The sequence below is a fragment of the Molossus molossus genome, unplaced genomic scaffold (assembly GCF_014108415.1).
Source record: "Molossus molossus isolate mMolMol1 unplaced genomic scaffold, mMolMol1.p scaffold_m16_p_5, whole genome shotgun sequence".
Taxonomy (NCBI): Eukaryota; Metazoa; Chordata; class Mammalia; order Chiroptera; family Molossidae; genus Molossus; species Molossus molossus.
The window spans coordinates 34,818,508-34,839,167 of NW_023425388.1; the positions used below are offsets into that span (position 1 = coordinate 34,818,508).

General features: G+C 35.5%; 1 protein-coding gene across 2 annotated transcripts in view; it reads left to right on the plus strand.

Moving 5' to 3' along the window:
• The window catches only part of SERPINI1 (serpin family I member 1), a 72,958-nt gene that overhangs the window by 36,758 nt on the left and 15,540 nt on the right, over nucleotides 1–20,660 (plus strand). For both annotated transcript variants that reach the window (XM_036243500.1, XM_036243502.1), the window contains 5 exons: nucleotides 8,691–8,958; nucleotides 9,958–10,188; nucleotides 11,828–12,022; nucleotides 13,688–13,892; nucleotides 20,379–20,476. In XM_036243500.1, coding sequence (XP_036099393.1) covers nucleotides 8,709–8,958; nucleotides 9,958–10,188; nucleotides 11,828–12,022; nucleotides 13,688–13,892; nucleotides 20,379–20,476 — 979 coding nt within the window. In that variant the 5' untranslated portion in view covers nucleotides 8,691–8,708. The remainder of the gene's footprint in view (nucleotides 1–8,690; nucleotides 8,959–9,957; nucleotides 10,189–11,827; nucleotides 12,023–13,687; nucleotides 13,893–20,378; nucleotides 20,477–20,660) is intronic.

Sequence of the window (20,660 nt, forward strand, 5' to 3'; positions counted from 1 at the left end):
CCATAGACTCCTCCAATACTAAACTTCCTTTTGGATGCTTGCAAAATACCTGAGAACTTCAGACACGTAGCATAGCCAGCTCAGTGACAGCTGCTATGTGATCAGTAATTCCAAGCCACAGAATTCTACTAAATCATTTTGGTGTACCACTGGTACATTTCCAATTGAACCAACAATTAAGGAATATTCAGTGATTAAGAAAAGACTAATATTCCAGTTCTTTTCTAACTCTGATCATTTGAGTATCCCACGAAAATAAGTATTTCTTAAAAGAAACATTTTAACTTAATTTTTTTTAATTTAAAGAATAATTGTTTTTAAAATAATATAATCTTGATGCTCATACAAATATAAAATTATAAAAATAAAATGATTTTATTTAACTCATTAGTTAATGGGTCAGTAAGATGTTATAACCAATTCATGAGAGAATTCAAAAAGCATATGAAATATAAACTGATCAGGAATACTGAAATATATTTGCTTAACAGAGGAAAAGCTGGTCAACATCCACAGGACAATAAACAGTTGCATTTAACCATACATGACAATATCATTTTTGTGGACAAGAATTATTTGCATCATTTTCAATTATCTGAGACTTAGAGTTGTAATATTGTTCAAAGACAATGAAGGACCCCAAATCCATATAGGGTCTGATACCCTGGAAAAGTATGTTCTAGATAATACATAGGTTTTTTTGTTTTTATTTATTTATTTTTTAATTCTCACCTGAGGATATTTTTCCATTTACATTCAGACAGAGTGGGAGGGAGCGAGAGAGAGAGAAAGAGAAAGAGAAAGAGAAAGAGAAAGAGAAAGAGAAAGAGAAAGAGAAAGAGAAAGAGAAAGAGAAAGAGAAAGAGAAAGAGAAAGAGAAAGAGAAAGAGAGAAACATCGATATGAGAGAGAGACATAGATCAGTTGCCTCCACCCGACCCCGACCAGGGCTGGGGACTGAACCGCAACCGAGGTACATGCCCTTGACTGGAGTTGAACCCAAAACTCTTTGGTCTTTGGTCTGCAGCCAACGCTCTCACTGCTGAGCCAAACTGACCAGGGCTATAATGCATAGTTTTTCATGAAAGACACCTGGTAATCATCTTGACCCATTTACAAGTCTTTCATAATTTTTTTTCTGGTAAATTAAATATTTGTAGGTTTCTTTTCATAGTTCTGTAGCTTTGATTTATCTGATCATTTCCTCCTTATTTGAGAGCTACCTGGTGAGCTTTTCTTTTTGCTTGATTCAATAAAACTGGAAAAAGAACATAAAGATGTATTTTAATGAAAAGTGTAAGAAAGTATGGGAAGAGTCACAGTGGTCTAGATAGCTGGAAGGAGAAGTCAAAGAAAGAGAAAAAGATGAAAGGATTAAATCATTTATATCATAATTTCATAGATGTTGAGATTACAGATTTAAACCTCCTGTATCTTTTATTTCTTTGGTCCTAACCCCATGGTTTAAAGACACATCTCAATTTAGTAACACCTTTTTTGGAAGAAAAATTTTAAAGGGAAAAATGTACAGTTCCTTTTAAAAATAGCACAATGGAGTATATTTATTCACACACTAGCCTATTATGCCCTTAATAACCAAAGTTTACGTCTAAGCCTTCTTATTCTTCCAAATCACTTTTGGCCATCATTTATCATGCATAAGACATGATACTTTACATAATGCATTTCCTGATCAAAACTCTTTAGCCCCTTTGTGATTAAAAATGTAATCTTAAATAATTTAAAGTATGTCATTGGTGTATCCTCTACATTTCCACTTGATTGTTTGACTAGTTCACCCCACACCCCTGGCCCCCCACCCCATTTATACTGCTAATTTTTAAAGTTATCAGGAAGCTTTTGACAGCTAAGTACCTGAGCAATAGTTTTTCACAAAGCATGCATGGGTCATTCACCTTTTCTTTTTTTCAAAACACTGATTTATTTTGAGAGATTTGGGAAATTCTTCTGCCTTTAAAATTGTGCTGCTGGATATCCAACAGAACGTTCTTTTGTCTATATCCCAAGGACAAGAGATATATCTCTGGCACAAATTTATCTACTTGCCTGTGTCTTCTGTTCTTGGAAGCTTTGTAAAACATTTGGTTGTTGTTTTATAAGACAATCAGTTGGTTCATTTCTCAAGTGATGAATACTTGCATAACTTACAATAAATTTGCACCCAGCTTTTTGTTCTCTTCTGCATATGTGGTCCTTGTTCTTTGCAGTGCTGCCATCATAGTATAGTCCTTTGAGGGCAATTCTGGATCCAAGTTTAGCAAAAACTCAACGGTGGGAGGCCGCGCCAATGGAAATAAGTCAACTGAAGAAACAATGATAAACAAGTAGCTGAAAGTTCACATTTGTCCAGGCTCTGACACGTACACAGGAAGTGACAGCAGTGTCACAGCGTATCTCTGTCTTTGGACTAGTTGATGTCTTTGGACACTGATTGTAAGATTTATTCCAATTTCAGAGAAGTGAAAATCAGTGGTGGGAAGGAACACCATGCGTGTTAGAATTGAGGAAATTTACTAAATTACAGATTGCTAAAATGCAGATTGTTTCAGAAGGTAATTACATTTTTGTGCGCGTGTGCCAGATTCTTTGTCAAATTTCCCAGCTTCGTGGCTGGCTATGTAGATTAACCCTTTCTGTTAGTAATTCAGGAACCAACGTACTGGAGACTTCAACCTGTTCCAAATTTCACCAAGTGAAGTTCATGCTAACCAAGGTTAGAACAATGTTTTCCAAGCCCTGAGTGCTAAACCATGGGGGGAAAAGTAGTGAAACTTCATGAATTCAAATATATCCACTTTATTTTTTTATCTTCACCTGAGGACATTTTTGCATTTATCTTCAGCTAGAATGGGAGGGAGAGAGGAAGGAAGAGAGGGAAAGAAACATGGATGTGAGAGAGACACACTGAGTGGTTGCCACCCACACAACCCCAACCGGACCAGGGACCAGCTGCAACCGAGGTACGTGCCCTTAGCGGAAACCGAACCCAGGACTCTCTGGTCCGCGGGCCGGTGCTCTAACCGCTGAGCCAGACTGGCCAGGGCAAATATATCCACTTTAAAGGACTGCCTTATTTTTATGTAGAAATGCTCGTTCTTTTCTGTGACTGATGTGTTTCTTCTGTTATGAGATTATTACTTTTTTTTTGCCCCGCCCACCCCAATGTATTTACTTGATAAAGTAAAAATATATCAACCCTATACATGACTAGTCCTTTACATGCAAAAATCTGAGAATTAATAGGCCAGGGGGCTTCAAGACAGTGTTCTTGGCAATAGGCATCTCTCCTTAGTTATTTTCTTTGTTTTTTTGTGGGTTTTTTTTCTGGAGAAAAGACTTTCTTCAGCCATTATTCTCACCTGCTAAAGAAAATCTCCCTTTTTTTCTCACAATTTGAAACATTTTCTTATATCAAATAATTGGTTTACCAAAAACAAAGCAAGTTGTGTTTATGAATAATCCATCTCCAAAAATAAGATTAATTACTAAGGAAGTTTTAAAAAGACCATCTTTTTTATTATGCTCTCCGTTAGTTTTATGATTCCTCATCCTTCAATTACAAGAGTTACCTCTCTGACCTGTTTCCATGCAGTGTTTTCTGCAGCAGAGTGCATAAACACAATGCCCACAGCCTCCCTGTCATCAGCAACAAGGAAGGGAAATGGAAGAATCAACGGCGGTTTATTTACAGCTCAACCACTCTGCCTTTCTAGCACAACAGCACCATCCACTACTATTTGGGTACTATGGACCCTGTTTTATGTAAAGGCATTTTATTCAGTAGCTTGAAAATAATGAATCTACAAAGTAATGCTCTAAGTGAGAGTAACTCATTTTAGAATGTGTTATTATGATTAATGGTGGGGCCTTGGCATTTTGTAGACTAATGTTAATATAGTAACATTTGGGTAGCACCTCTTGTGATTTTTCAAGGTGGTATACTTGTTTGTTAATGCATCCCATGTCCAGCCGTTGAATTATGCCAGCATTAGTGACAGGGCCACTTTGTCAGGCTGGAAAGATGGTCTCAGACTCAATAAGGAAACACTTTATCAAAAGGAATAAAAAATGGAAATGAGGTACTACCTTTGGGCTCATATTAAATTAGCTTCGGGAACTTAGAAGCAACAGCTACTCTTGCTGTTCCTGCTAGTGCAGCATTGTGGGTCTTTCCATCTCATGCTATATTATTTCAACAAATATTTATTTGGTACCTACTATGCGTAATGCATTAGGTGCTTATTCTGATTATTCTATTATCTTAAGATATACAAAGGTCAATGTATTTCCATGTGTGCCTTCAAAGAGTCTAGGAAAAGAGATGATGCATGTACAGAATTACCTGTAATAAGAAAAAGCAGTGTTAAGTGCTATGGTAGAGATAAAATGTGCCGAGATTTCAGAGAGCGGGAAATTGTTATAACTGAAGAACCAGGAGGGTATTCATGAAGGAAATATAAGCGCAGCAGAACCCTGAGGAGCAGTTAGGATTTGAACATATGGAAGCCAGGTTGAAATAGTTCCAGAAAAAGAACTATGCAATCTAACAACAGGAGAGGGAGATTCTGGGATATGTACTACCAAAGGATACCTGCCTAGAATTGCAGGATTCATAAAGGGGAGTTGTAGGGAGAAAGTCAAGCTGGATCACAGCGCAGTAGGTTATGTTCGAGACGAAAGATTTGGGGCTATCGTCTACAGGCGTGAGGGAGATCCATAGGAATACTGTTCATAACAGGAATACTGTTCATAACAGTACATCAGACAGTTCGTCTGGAGGCTGTGCATGTGTTGTGTTGAAGAGGGAGGGCAGTAGCCCGGGTTCAGAGAATAGCTGAGAGCTATTGGTAGAGCCCTCGAGAACGCATTAAGGGGAAGAACTGCCAGGAGGGCCATGAGAATGGCCACAGGATAATGGAGAGGAGAGGTGACAGGTAGCAGTATGGAGTAAGTGCTGACAGTTTATTGAACATAAGGGGACATGAGATGGAGAAGAGACAAGGATTTTGATATTTTAAGGAAAAAATAAAGAAGAATGGGTTTGATTAATGACGACAGAGTCCTATTTGAGCCACCTTGAATTTGAAGTGCTGGCAAGAGTCAAAGACTAAATATATCCAGAACAATTTGCAATGCACATCAGGAATGAAGATAAAAATAAAGCCGGAGCTAGGATTTTACTTACTTGGGGATAATATCATTGGGATAATAGCTGAAGTATCTTTGATTTGAGAGAAGTTCACCAGCGGGAGCGAGAAGAGCATTACAGAGAGAAGGCCAGGACTGTACTCATGGAGAACACCTACCCTTGGAAGGTATAAGGGGAACGGAAATCTTTCCCTCTCTCCTGGGAACAAAGAGACTCAGAAAGAGTCGTCAGAGGCAGCAGAGGTGACGAGGGAAGGGCTCAGAGGTGGGTAAGTGGCATCAGAAAGGCTGGACAGGCTAGCAGAGGTCATTTTGCTTGCACACTGGAAATCTTACTTTCGAAAGGGGGAGAGATCACTTAAGTATGGGTGATATGTGTTTTCAGAGCAGAGTGCTTTATATCTTTACTTAAGGAGTTTTCTGACATGATGCACCCCCGCCACAGGCAGCCATAGTGCTCCTCCTTTCCTAGCAGAACGTGTCAATCAGTGGCCTGCTGCTCACCGTCCTGGGAGGAGCCCTCTCAAAAACATAGGGGTGCTCTTCCCAGGAGTCCTCGAGAAGCCCAAAGATGCTGTAGTGGTTTTGGTATCTCTTTCCCACAGTGAGAGAACACTCCAAGCTGAAGGTCCATCAAACACTGCTTTTTTGCATCTGGACCATTGCTGTAGACCAAGGGTTCCTAACCTGAGGTCAGTGAATATCATGGCCAGTGAATATAATGTTGTTTTCCATGTGCATGCATTTTTCTGAAGAAATGACTTACCTTCTCCTAATTCTTATCAGTGTCCCTTTTTCAAAGAGATAAGAACACTCTACAGGTCATACACTCTTGCATAGTGATGTGAGTTCCTTGAGGACAAGAGTCTTTCCTTATACATTTTGGTGTTTCCATGGTATCTCTATCCATCTTGATTGAATGAATGGCTAATGGTGCTACCTTGGGCCGACAGGAATGATAAAACATTCATTTTAGCTCGATAGCCTCATGTTTAATTTAGCAAATACACATTCCTAGGAAACATATTTTCTAATGATAGTGTTCTTTGTTAGTATAACTTTTGCTTTGAAACAAATGCTTCACGCACACAGTCTCATTTATTTCTTTACTGTTATGCAGAGTTGGGATTACTATCTTCATTTCAAGAACAAGAAAGCTAAGAGTGAAAAAATTGTGTGTGACTGGCCAAAGGTCACACACACTACGTTTGCTGTTATTATAATCTCATAGGACATTTGTTTGTAAATAAAAATACCTATGAACATAATATACTTAACCTTCTTTTCTGGAATTCTTACTGGTTTGCAGTAGGTTAGTTTTTGTTTTATATGAATGAAACCTTTTTATTAGCCTGGAATTTGATATTCATGTTAAATGCAGTGGTTTCCAAATAGGTGTATTATTGAATGATAGTTACTACAGTAATCTAGTGACTCTAATGTCTTGGTCTTATCCTTGATAACATTAAATGAAAGAAATGAGGACCAGGTTTGGGTCTTTCCAGGGCAGAGGTTAAATGACATCTCTGATAACAGTCGAGTGTCGTGATTAAGATCATGGACTTTGGGACCTGATTTGGATTTCAAAGTTCCCTTCAACAGTTTTAAGTTCTCTTTGAACTTAGAAAGGTACCTACCAAATTGCCATCTGATTCTGAAAAAGAGAAAACTCATCTATTCCACTCCCATCTTTTCCTGGAGTTCTCTGCAGAAGGAAGGGAGAGCCATCGCAGCCTCCCCTGGATGGCGAAGCTGGTAGACTAGCAGGGTAGCTGTGCTGTCCGGGCACCTGGCTTCTGTCCCAGTGTGGCCTGTGTGGCACACTGTTCTGCAGCAGTGCCCTTGGTTTCCCAGCAGCAGCCGTCCTGTACCTCCTCACAGAGTGGGTTGTGAGAGTCCGTATTTACATACAGGCTAACGTTACTTTCCTAAACTAGTGAGTAGTACTTAAAGCTTAATGTAAAAGTGTGGGTAGGGGAGAAGAAACTCAGAACCACTCAGTCAAACAAACAAAACACTCGACATCTAAAACTAAACTCTAAAATAAAGGACTTGCAGATTAACCAGGCAGTTCTCTGAAATTGAAATTAAAAATATTACAGGACTACTAGGAAGCTCTGACTCAAAAATCTGTTGGGAACACACTGTTCTTAAGTTAAATGTGTACGTACTCTGTTAACTGAGCAATAGGGACTGTTAATGTTTCATACTAATTGAAATACAATTTTCCAAATGTGTTTGCTCAACATTACTGTACATGTTTTAATGATAATTTAAATATATATATTTAAATTCTTTAAATTCTTGATATATATATACATATACATATATATACATATACATCAAGATATATATACATCTTGATATATATATCAAGAACAGGTCAGCTACCTAATGGTTTAAATAAGCAGTTTAGCTTTCAGATGCCTGCGGGGAGAAAGTATAAGGATACAAGGAAAGAGGGAATCGTGTCCTCAGTGTGTGCCAGTCTGGCTGCTTGGGATGGGTAGTAGGGGACAGGGATTTTGCAACACTGGTGTGCCGAGAAGCAGAAATATTATTCAAAGATGTCTGGACACTGACCTGCTTTCTCTTCCCAAGAGAAATTGCTTCAAAAGCCAGACGAGCCTGATATTTAGAAACATTCATTTAAGTAGCACCACCAGTTTGTTGGTATAAGCTGGCCTGGTAGCATCCGGAGTATAAAAGGATAGTGTTTAGGAGGTTCCTCCCTGCTCAGAGGTTGTCACTGAGAGCAGCAGCCTCGTAGGGACGGGCGTAAGGGAAAAACAAACAAGCATGTGCCAAATATGCTTTTTCTCTGGGTTACCACTTCCTGTGGGTTCTGCAGCCTGGGCTGGGTAACGGGCCATGGCAGGTGTGTGTCTGATCTCTTCCCACGACTTGGTAACCCAGCTGCATGTGCATTCATTTTAATAGTGATAGTGGATGAGTCAAGTGCCATTTTCAAATGCCTAACTTCACAAGTTCATCCTAAACCCTGTAACTATCTTTTGGTTTTCATTATAGTTGTCCTGGATCTATGTCGTGTGGTGTAAGCTAAACTGTTTCAAAATTAGGACCGAAATACATATAATGAGGCTATGGAAAACTGATAAATTAGCCTCAACAACACAACCTATAATTACTTGTTGGCTATATGAGTATACATAATCTTAACCCATGGAGGTGGGGCCAGGGCCATCTTGTTCCTGAGAGTATCCTCAGATTTATCAATGTTATTTGTTCAGTTGACTATTAAATGACTTTTTAAAAATAGTACCTTCCTCATAGACAGCTGTCAGAAGGGTGGGGAGGTTGCGGGGCTGCTTGAAACAGGTGAAGGGTTCGGGGGGAAAAGGTACCTTCCATCATATCCCTCAATGGGACGTTTGTTATAGTGATATTAATACTGTATATTTTTAGAACTTTTAATTTGCTTCACAACTTTAGTAAAAAATAATTCATATAGATATTTCTATTTTTCTGAGATAATTAATATGTAAATTACTGTTTTCCAGGGTTCAAACTGTCCCAACATGGCTTTCCTTGGACTCTTCTCTTTGCTGGCCCTGCACAGCCTGGCTGTAGGGGCCGCTTTCCCTGATGAAACCATTGCTGAGTTCTCAGTGAATATGTATAATCACCTTCGAGCCACTGGGGAAGATGAAAATATTCTGTTCTCCCCATTGAGCGTCACCCTTGCAATGGGAATGATGGAGCTTGGGGCCCAAGGGTCTACCCTGAAAGAAATCCGTCATTCAATGGGGTATGACAGCCTGAAAAATGGTAGGTGTGCTTAGGTTTGATTTCTCAAGATAGTTTAACTTGAACTTTCAGCTCAGTTATGTTGTCTTATGCCAGAGGCAGCAGTATTTACACCCAGTAAAAAAGCAATCTCATTGAGATGATATGGCTAGGAGAAACATAAGGAAAACCAAGGCAGGAGTTCATTCCGCGCGCCATTCCTGGTTAATATAAGGAAATTATATATGATTATTATGATTATTAAAATAAAATTTACTGTAATAAATAAAAGCAAACATAGTTCTTGCTCTGATGGAATTTTCAATCTAGAGGGAGAGACGTTTATCAATCAATTATCACATAAATAAATGAAAACTTACAACTGAGATGAATGCTATAAAGAAAAGTAACTTGATTCTCTAAGAATATCAGAATTTTTTTTGATAGAATTAACTATCTTCCTTGGTTACATAGCATCTAAGAATTTTTTCATTATTATGAGAATTATATATACTGGAGAAAATTTTTAGCCAAAAGGTATTTCGTAATCACTTTGACATGATGTAAGATTTCTATTTTAATGTTTCTAATAGACATGTGAATTAACTCATTAAAAAGATAAGACCTAAAACAATTATAAAGGATTTTCTAGTTATAAGGTTTAAAGAAAGTCTAATAAAAGTAAATTTAGAGGAATAATTTTATTTTTAAACTAGATAATTAAACTTCATTCTTATTCCTGATGAACATAAGACCAATTTAATGAAAGTAACCTAAGTACTTTGAAAGTAAGCAACCAAAAAATCTTTACTTCATAGATTCTACCAAGATATTGAGTAAAATGAAAAATAATATCAGTTGATAATATTAAACTACAAAAAAGTTAATTTGAACATCTAGAAGTCACACAAATGTTGAACCTCCTTGTCATGTCAGTGTGAGGAACAAGCAAGTGCTTTTCCCCTGGGCCCCCAACCGTGTTTCTACTGCTCCTCCATTCTCCATATTTGTTCCACTGATTTATCCTATGTCGTTTTGTAGGTGAAGAACTTGCTTTCTTGAAGGATTTTTCTAACATGGTAACTGCTGAAAAGAGCCAGTACGTGATGAAAGTTGCCAATTCCCTCTTTGTGCAAAATGAATTTCACATCAAGGATGAATTTTTACAAATGATGAAAAAATATTTCAATGCGGAAGTTAATCGTGTGGACTTCGGTCAAAATATCGCTGTGGCCAACCATATCAATAAGTGGGTGGAGAATAACACAAATAGTATGTGGTTTGGTTCTTTTCTTTCTAAAATAGCTTAGTTTTGACTCTCTTGGTCCTGAAATTGCTTGTCTCCTCATTTCTTTTGCATTTTGAATATTAGATAGCATTTAGTTGAGTAATCATTATTTTGTGTAGATTAAAGTCTTTTTAGAAGCATTGTTTATGAATAAACATTTGAGAGATATGTTTAGTCTTTTGGCATGCCTAGAATTTTGACACTGATAAATTAATCTGAGGCCTGTAAACCCCAATTGATGGGGTTTTTTTTCCTGTGGAATAATCTTAGCTACCGTATGGAATTTTGCTTGAGTTGAATGGCAGTGGCTCTCTTATGATTGAGATAGAATAAGAGAGTTAAAAGTCAGAGTTTAAAGAATTTTGTTAGCTTTTCAACCACATAACTTGATTGGTAATCAAAATATTGTAAGGATTTCTTTAAAAAATAGCAGCCTATTTACAGCCCAGATAAATGGGGAGAAATTAAAAAGGGATGCTTTAATTTTACATTTTATTTTAAATTCATAAGTTTTACATGTATTTTAAATGTATTTAAGTTTTCCAAATGTTTTATATTTCATCATTTTATTTTCTAATTTTACCATAAAAATAATTGAAATTAAAATCTAAAAAAATGAGACCAAATTTAAAGTAGTTTTATTATAGCTGTTCATTAAATTAGTTCATATTATTGAACTCCACAAATAATATTTATCTACTACTTTTTATGTTGGAACAACAACAAAAGGAAACCCGATGACATACCCTATGTCCTCTAAATCCTTAAAAACTGAAGAACCTTCGTAAGCACAGGAGTGCTATCATTAATGAAATGAGAAAATACAAAGCAAAATTTGGTCCTATGTTTTTCACTATGATATTACTTTTTCTCTATGATCACTTTCACTAAGATCACTCTTTCAACTATGAGATTAAAATGTAGCATAATATAAACTTATATTGTTTTTATTAACATTCAAAGAATAAATCAGGAATAATAATCTACCTGGACTAAGTTGAATTATTAAAAGCTGTTTGTTTCCAAATTGTTTTTAAACACTGAACAAACAACAAAGACTGGGTATCTTTCAAAATAGATTTGGAAAGGAACATTTCAAGTGATAGAAAATAAGGCATCACAAGTTAAGTTGGCTTTCATGTATCTGTTTTCACCTAGGCAAAACAGTTGTTATATTTAGTAGAAAGACATCCAATGTTCATGGAGGCATGTTTGAAATGAATGACATTTTAATCATATACAATGTTCAAGAATAAACTTAGCACCGTTTATTGAGTGCTTACTCTGTGCTGAGTTTTACATGCATCATCAAAACTAGAAAATAGTGAAGCTTGAGATTCTGCTCTATGTGGTTTTGTAGTTTGTGCAAATATGAATACTTGTGTTATTTTAGGTTGTGTGGTTATTTTAGATGCCCTTGAGCTGTAAGTGTGCATGTGTGTGTGTGTAACATTTTTTTTTTTTTTTTTTTTTTGAAGATAAGATATTTAAATTTTACTGCAGATTTAGTAATGGTACATAGTTTTTCTGGATCACTCTGTCAGATGGTAGTTTGATAATTTTTTATCCCTTTTCATCTTCCAATTTAATATAAAGTTTCATCTATTTATTTTTCCTGATTAGGTCTGTTGAAAGATTTGGTATCCCCAAGAGATTTTGACACTGTCACTCATCTGGCCCTCATAAATGCTGTCTATTTCAAGGGTAACTGGAAGTCACAATTTAGACCTGAAAATACTAGAACCTTTTCCTTCACTAAAGATGATGAAAGTGAAGTCCAAATTCCAATGATGTATCAACAAGGAGAATTTTATTATGGTATGAATTTTGGCTTTTATTTCTCTCTTTCTGAGGTATGTCAACAGATTTTTAAAAAATATATATGTTTTTATTGATTTTAGAGAGAGAGAGAAACATCAATTGCTATCTCACATAAACACCCAGACCAAGGATCAAACCTGCAACCTGGGTATGTGCCCTGACCAGGAATCGAACTGGTGACCATTTGGTGCTCAGGAGCACACTCAAGCAACTGAGCCACACCAGCCAGGGCTCAACAAATTTCTGAGAAAAAAAACATGAAACATTCATTACTTAAATTTCTTGTCACTTTAATTTGAGCTAAATTTCCTTGGTTCCATTTTCCAAGCCTCTAATTAGATCCTGAGTGAATACTGTGTGCATTGACAGCTTTTCAATGTTTCTTTAACTTATAAATTTGATAACACATGCAGAATGAGTTTATTTACATAAACATACCTAACCCCCAGTGTAAGGCTATTCAGTTATTGCAAAAAGTCATTGGCTTTGAGGTGGTTTTCAGGGACTCATGTGTTCCACCCAGCTCTCTATTTGACTCCTCACAGTGTTTTGAATTACAAGCATTCTTTTGAAATTTTACTTTCATACCTGTGTATGTATGGTCAGACATAATTATTCATTCATAGTTTCATTTATTGAGGATGTATAATTTGTGATACAATTCACTGTGCTTGGCATTATTTTCAAAGATGTTTCATGGGGACTTTTCAGAAGCTTCAAGTCTGAATCCTTCCTACACCCTGCATTAAAGTGTAACAGTTTTTTTTGTTTGTTTGTTATAAGCAAAAAAATGTAACTGTAAGCTAAGTGCATGTTAGAATTAGTAGCTTATTCTATTTAAAAATGCATTGTAAAAATAAAAGATTATAATCACAGTAATCAAATTAACAGTCAAAACTAGAAAGGAAAATACCCATTTAATTGAGAACCAAAATGTTTAATGTGGTAGTTTAAAAGCCCTCGGTCAATTTATAGGAAAATATTCACAACAAAAGCATTACTTTTTTTTGAAAAAGGGGGGAAATTTTAAAGTCATGGCAGGACCATTTGTTTTAAAGACTACTTAAATTTTTTATGAAAGCCTAGTCAATTTAGTTATGTTTATAGAACACAAAGTCAATTATCTAATTTACCTAATTACATAATCTGAAGGCCATCATCACCACACATACACTAGGCAGCTATTGTAGAATGCAGTCGTTTTATTTTGGCTGTGCTGCCTTTGCCTCGAACTTTCAGCTGTGATATTAATACGGTACCATGTATTACATGGTCAGTTCTTCCCTTCTTAGTAACCAGGCAGATATTGATAAATGTTATATTGGATTCGGGATTTTATTTTTCTAACCAGAACTTTTCATTGTTTCTAATAATATCCCTTAAATCTATATTCATTTGGCGTCTCATTTAAAAATAAAAAACTACGTCTAGAGAACATGTTATGACAAATGGGAAATAACTCTGGGGATTCTAAAATAAGATCAATTCTGCAGGGCTTAGGATTCACTTGAATTTCAATGTCTATTTTTAAAGAAACCCTCTTTTTCTCAGATGTGTCCTTTCTTACATTCTATACACTATTTTAGGGGGAAAAAAAGTTATACAAATTCAAACCTTTTATTTAGGCTTTGATAGGGGCCTTTTATCACCTTTTCGTTTTAGGGGAATTTAGTGATGGCTCCAATGAAGCTGGTGGTATCTACCAAGTCCTAGAGATACCGTATGAGGGAGACGAGATAAGCATGATGCTGGTATTGTCCAGACAAGAAGTGCCACTGGCCACTCTGGAGCCACTGCTCAAAGCACAGCTGATTGAAGAATGGGCAAACTCTGTGAAGAAGCAGAAAGTGGAAGTGTACCTGCCCAGGTGAGAGGCTCCTTCCTGTGCGACTCCCTCTGATGGCGTGGAGGGAGAGATGTCAATAAAGATTCTGACCCAGAAAAACTCTTGTCGTTACTTTTGAATTTTAAGTCTTGTGCTACTCTCCTCCTCTTGCTATTCCTCCTCCTCCTCCTCCTCCTCCTCCTCCTCCTCCTCCTCCTCCTCCTCCTCCTCCCCCTCCACCTCCTCCTCTAATTCTCCTCCTTCTCCTTTTTTCAAAGTATTCTTTCATTCTCATGTGGTCCTGCCAGAAACACAGACTCACTTATTGACTTATTCATTACTATTTACCAACACCTAGTTTCAGATACGAGTCAATATTCTTAGCTTTATTTTAGAAGATTTTCTAATAGAATATCTCTGAATATAATTTACATGGACAGTCTTCTGTATTTCATTAATATTTAAAGTTGATTATAGCTGGAAAAATAATCCCTGACATTGCTGGAAAAAATACAAGCAAGGCACTGTGCTAGATGCTAAGATGCAACCATAAATAAGCAGGAAGGAGCTTAAAATTCTCCCTGTGGCTAGAAGAACAAAGTCCACACAGGGCCTTGATGTGCTGACTACCATTATCTTCCTCAAGCCTACTTCTGGCCACTCAGCACATCGAGCATTTTGTAGCATATGCTGTCTGTGCGCTTGCAGTTATGCCACAGGTATCATGCTCTTTTCATGCCTCTGGGTCTCCATGCATGTTTTCGTATTGGCTTATAATGCCCTCCTCACATTGCTTTGCCAGATTTATTTACTTAGCCTTCAGGGTACAGCTCTGGCACCAGTTTTAGGAAGCCTTCCACGGACTCCCTGATGGAGCAGGTGACCCTCACTTTGTCCTCACTTATGCATCTGCCTGTTACAACAGTACATTTATGTTACCACTCCACAGTGAAATTACCCTTTTATAAGTCTTGCTTTACTTCTGTAATTTCTTCTAGAGTCAGATCTCTCCTCCATAATAGAGATGTGTTTGCAGAATGAAACACAACCAAAGATATTCATTCTTTCCTTGACTACCTTACAACCTTGTAGGGGCAAGACCAGTGAACACAAACAAGTTCATAAACATAGTGTGTGAATTCTGAACTAGAAAGCAACACATACAAATGAACCGCTGATAAACATAAGTGTATGTGGGTATGTGGAAGTACAGTTCTAACATTCATTCCATATTAGAAAATTATACAAATATGAATAATATGAACATTGAAAGGTGATAAATAATAAATTAGTATGAAAATTGAATTACTAAACATTCATCCATATTTATCCTAATTTTAGGACTTATTTAAGTTATATCTTATGTAAAGACTAATTCTTCAAAAAGCTTAGCTGATGTTTGCTTATGTTAATGAAGATTATTTGGGATTATAGGTAGATCTTACTAGAAATGTATATATACATTATGTTAGTATTACATATCATAATATATAACCATATATAATATATAGGCATACATTTCTTAGTCTGCACATAAAAATTAAGGTACTAGTGCTCCAAACATTTATTTATTTATTTTGGCTAAAACATTTAGTTTGCCTAGCTTTCTATAACACATTTATATAGAAAGATTCCACTATGTCTATGCACAAAGAGAGGTAGCCAGTGAGTGAATATCTGTCAAATAAGGCCAAGGTTATATATATATATATATATATGTGTATATATATATATGTATTTGACATCTACATACTGAATATATATATATATATATATATATATGTATTTGACATCTACATACTGAATATATAAACAATATATTTTAACTCTAAAAAAATTTAGTTTTAAACATTACTAACCAAATTTAAATAACTATCTAAATCAGATCTAAACTCTTCCAGAGACTTTTATCATTAATTTTGTATTTTTCCTTGCAGTTTACAATAAATTCCTTTTGATAATATGAGAAATTCAGTACAGTTTTAATGTTTCCCTTATTGAATTTTATGCATTACGTGCAGCATCTCCCAATGCTCAATTCTGTGAGGATGCAAAGTTACCTAGGAGTGTTGTAACAAGATGTAAAGGAATGCTTAAGTATCACGTATTCTAATTCAACCATATGCACTAGAAAATGTGGCCTCCAGGTCCTATCTACTGAGAAATTGAATGTGGCAGCAGAAGAAAATTATTTTTTCATATTCTAAGAGATACTCTTCTATTATGAAATCATTTAGCTTGCTTGCTCATATTTATGCCTGTTACTAAACTAGGCACAACTGATTACCTTGTATCCATTTCTCTGGGAGTTCTAGGAACTCTCCCTCTGCATGGCTAACTCATAGAGAGGAAGATACATTTGGTTTCTCTTTTCAAGAGATTGGCTTTTTTCAAATACTTATGAGTCAGTAATAATTAGTGGGAAACTATCCACCCTCCACTTGACAGCATTAGGATCCACGAAATGTTCAATAAGGGTAATGGCTTGTGTGACCCAATTTTAGCAAAGGTAAAAATGTTCTGATAGTTGTATTCCAGGTTTCCTCAAGTGTCTGTCTGAAATGGTTTGTGTGTTTTTATTCGTATGGAAATTACTACCTGGAAATGCAACTTTGCATTTCTGTAATTTGACCAATTCTTGCCCTACTTAACAGGTACTTTACTTTCTGATGTACAACATTTTATACAAAAAGCTGTAAAATGCTTTTCTTAAGAGGTAGAGGGTATTTCAGGGTGGAAGAGAAGGAACAATGACTTCTGTATTTTTATTATTTCCCTCATCCTGGAACCTACTGGAACCAGATAATAAATTAGAATTGTATTTTTTCTCAAAATACAAGAAGTCTGTTCAGGAGAAGGTAAGATTGCTATACCTATGTGATATCACTACACCCAGTGAAACACTGAAGGTTTATGCACAGCCATACATCTCTGAGCTTTAAATGAGATTGATTGTCAAATATTCTTCCTAGGTATCTTAATTTTTTTCCCGCAATAGTAAATGGTTTTTTTTATTTTTATTTTTATTTTTTTTAGTTTCTCTCTCTGTGTGTTCATTATTGGTACATAAAAATTCCAATGATTTCTGAATGTTGATTTTGTATCCTGCTACTTTGCTGAATTCATTTATTAAATCTAGTAGTTTTTTTATGGAGTCTTTAGGGTTTTCTATGTACAATATCATGTCATCTGCAAATAATTACAGGTTCACTTCTTCCTTTCCAGTTTAAATCCCTTTTATTTTTTCTTCTTGTCTGATTGCTGTGGCTAAGACTTCTAGTACTGTGTTAAATAAGAGTGGTGAAAGTGGACATCCTTGTCTTGTTCCTGTTCTTAAGGGAAATGCTTTTAGTTTTTGTTCATTGAGTATGATGTTGGTTATAAGTTTGTCATAAATGGCCTTTATTATGTTGAGATATGACCCTTCTATTCCCACTTTGCTGAGAGTTTATATCAAAAATGGATGCTGGATTTTGTCAAATGCTCTTTCAGTGTCTATTGATACGATCACATAATTTTTATCTTTCATTTTGTTTATGTGGTGTATCATATTTATTGATTTACAAATATTGTACCAGCCTTGCATCCCTGGGATAAATCCCACTTGGTCGTGGTGTATAATTTTTAAAAATATATTGCTGTATTTGATTTGCTAAGATTTTGTTGAGGATTTTGGCCTCTATGTTCATCAGGGATATTGACCTGTAATTTTCTTTCTTTTTAGTGTCTTTATCTAGTTTGGGGATTAGGACTATACTGGCCTCATAAAAAGAGCTTGGAAATCTTCCATCCTCTTGAATTTTGTGGAATAGTGTGAGGAGAATGGGTGCTGGTTCTTTGAATGTTTGTAAAACACTCCTGTGTAGCTATCCAGACCAGGGCTTTTGTTTGTTGGGATTTTATTGATTACTTTTTCTATTTTCTTAATTGTTATTGGTCTGTTTAGATTTTCTGACTCTGCCCCGTTGAGTTTTGGAATAGTATATGATTCTAAGAAGTTGTCCATTTTGCCTAGGTTGTCGAATTTGTTGGCATACAGTCATTCCTCTCCACTTCGCGCTTCGACTTTCGCAGCTTCACTCTATCGCGGTTTTTTCAAATAAAGAATCCTACTTTGGCCCTGGCCAGTTTGGCTCAGCGGTTAGAGCGTCGGCCTGCGGTCTGGAGAGACCCGGGTTCGGTTCCCGCTAAGGGCACGTACTTTGGTTGCAGTTTGTCCCCGGCCCTGGTTGGTCGTGCGGGTGGCAGCCACTCGATGTGTCCCTTTCACGTCGATGTTTCTCTCTCTCTCTCTCTCCTTCCTCTCTCTCGTTCCCACTCTATCTGTACAAAAAATGGAAAAATATCCTCGGGTGAGGATAAAAAAAAAAAAAAAAGAATCCCACTTTGTGGAAATTCATTTATAGCAGTAGAGTCTGGAACTGATTAACTGCGATAAACCAGGGCCAATTGTATAATTGTTCATAGTATTTTCTTACATTCCTTTGTATTTCTGTGGTGTCCATTGTTATTTTACTTCTTTCATTTCTGATTTTATTAATTTGGGTTCTCTGTTTCTTGGTGAGTCTGGCTAAAGGTTGATCTCTTTTGTTTATCTTTTCTAGGAATCAATTCTTGGTTTCATTGATCTTTTGTATTTTTTTTTTTAGTTTCTGTGTCATTTATTTCTGCTCTGATTTTTATTATTTTCTTCCTTCTACTAACTCTGTGTTTTTCTTTTTGTTCTTTTTCTAAATCTTTAAGTTATTGGGTTAGATAGTTTATTAGAAATTTTTCTTCTTTCTTAAGGTAAGCCTGCCTGTATTGCTATGAACTTCCCTTTCAGGACTGCTTTTGCTGTGTCCCATAGATTTTGTATTGTTGTGTGTTCATTTTCATTAGTTTCCAGCAAGTTTTTTATTTTTTTCTTGATCTCATTGGTAACCCATTTGTTGTTTAATAACATGATATTTAGCCTCCATGTGTTTGAATGTTTTTGAGTGTAATTGATTTCTCATTTTATGCCATTGTGATCTAAGAAGATGCTTGATATGGTCTTAATCTTCTTGAATTTGTAGAGACTTACTTTGTGTCCTAACGTATGGTCTGTCTTTGAGAATGTTCCATGTGTACTTGAGAAGAATGTATATTCTGCAGCTCTGGGGTGAAATGTTCTGTAAATATCAATTAAGTCCAACTGATCTAGTTCATCATTTAAGGATTCTGTTGCCTTGTTAACTTTTCGTCTAGAAGATCTATCCAGTGGTGTCAGTAAGTTGTTAATGTCACCCATTATGATTGTATTGCTATTAATTTCTTCTTTGAAGTCCTCCAGAAGTTTTTAAATATATTTTGGTGTTCCTATATTTGGTGCATATATGTTTAACAGGGTTATATTGATCCCTTTAATATTATGTAGACCTTCTTTGTCTCTTTTATCTTATCAGATATGAGTATTGCTACACCAGCTTTTTTTTCGTTTCCATTGGTCTGGAAAATTTTTTCCCATCCTTTCACTTTCATCCTGTGTGAGTCTTTTGTTGTGAGGTGGGTCTCTTATAGACAGCATATATAGGTCATGCTTTCTTATCCAGTCAGCTACCCTATGTCTTTTGACATTTACATTTAAAGTTATTATTGATAGATGCTTATTTGTTGCCATTTTTATTTTATGCCTTGGAAACCATTTTTAAAAAGTAATATTCTGTTTATGACCACTGTACTTATTTTTAAATTTTTAAATAATGTATGTATTTTTTAAATGAGGCACATTTATGTATAATAATTCATAAAGTATATAATTGTTATGTATATTAATTCATTACAGCAAAAAAAGGATCTATTATTCTTGTTTTAAAAATCTCTATATAATTGTAAAAGTGCATGGTTTTTAAGATATATTTAACTCGCTTTCATTGATTAACAGTTTTTCTGGGATGCTGCCATGAGAACAGGCTTATGTCCTAGACGTTAATATAACCATGAAGATTATAAATATTTTTAGCATGATAGTTTTTAAGTTTCCTTTTGTGAATTATATGGAGTTGAAATGCTGGGTATATTCATTTTACAGCAAAACTTGGCTCTTATTTAACCATTTGCATTGGGTAGAAAGTTAACCAGGATACTAAGAAGAGAATGAAGCATTTTGGGGAAATGTATGATTAATTATTATCACCTTAAGAAAGCAAATATTGCTAGGTCAAAGGATTTGAAAGCTGTTCATTTACAAGTTTTACATTGGTAATGATTCTTGATCTCAAAACTCATTTATTCCACTGCATATTATGACTTTGTGTCCATATTCCATGTTTTCTACTTAATAATTTAATACTTTTATACTATTCTATTTGACTCTGCTATTTTTTACAATCACAATCAAATATTACTTGCAGTCAAAACCCAGTTTTAGCATAATTTTTCCTCATAAAACAGACTTTAAAAATCAAGATACCTAATATTTTATTCTTGTTCCAGGTAACCAGATACTGTAACTAAATACTTTTAAGATGCTGTAACTAACTATTTTTCCCTCTCTGTGTTTTCCAGGTTCACAGTGGAACAGGAAATTGATTTAAAAGATGTTTTGAAGGCTCTTGGAATAACTGAAGTTTTCATCAAAAGTGCAAATTTGACAGCCTTATCTGGTAGGAAATAAACACCAATTGTTTTCAAAAAGTATATTTCATAAAAACTTTTTAAGTGATGATGTTGAATCCTGTAGTTACTTTTCAGTTCTAAGGTAAAATATAGTTATTTGCTAAATAAATACAACAAATATATTTAACTTCTTCTACAATCAAAACTATAAATACAGTCATAACATTAAGT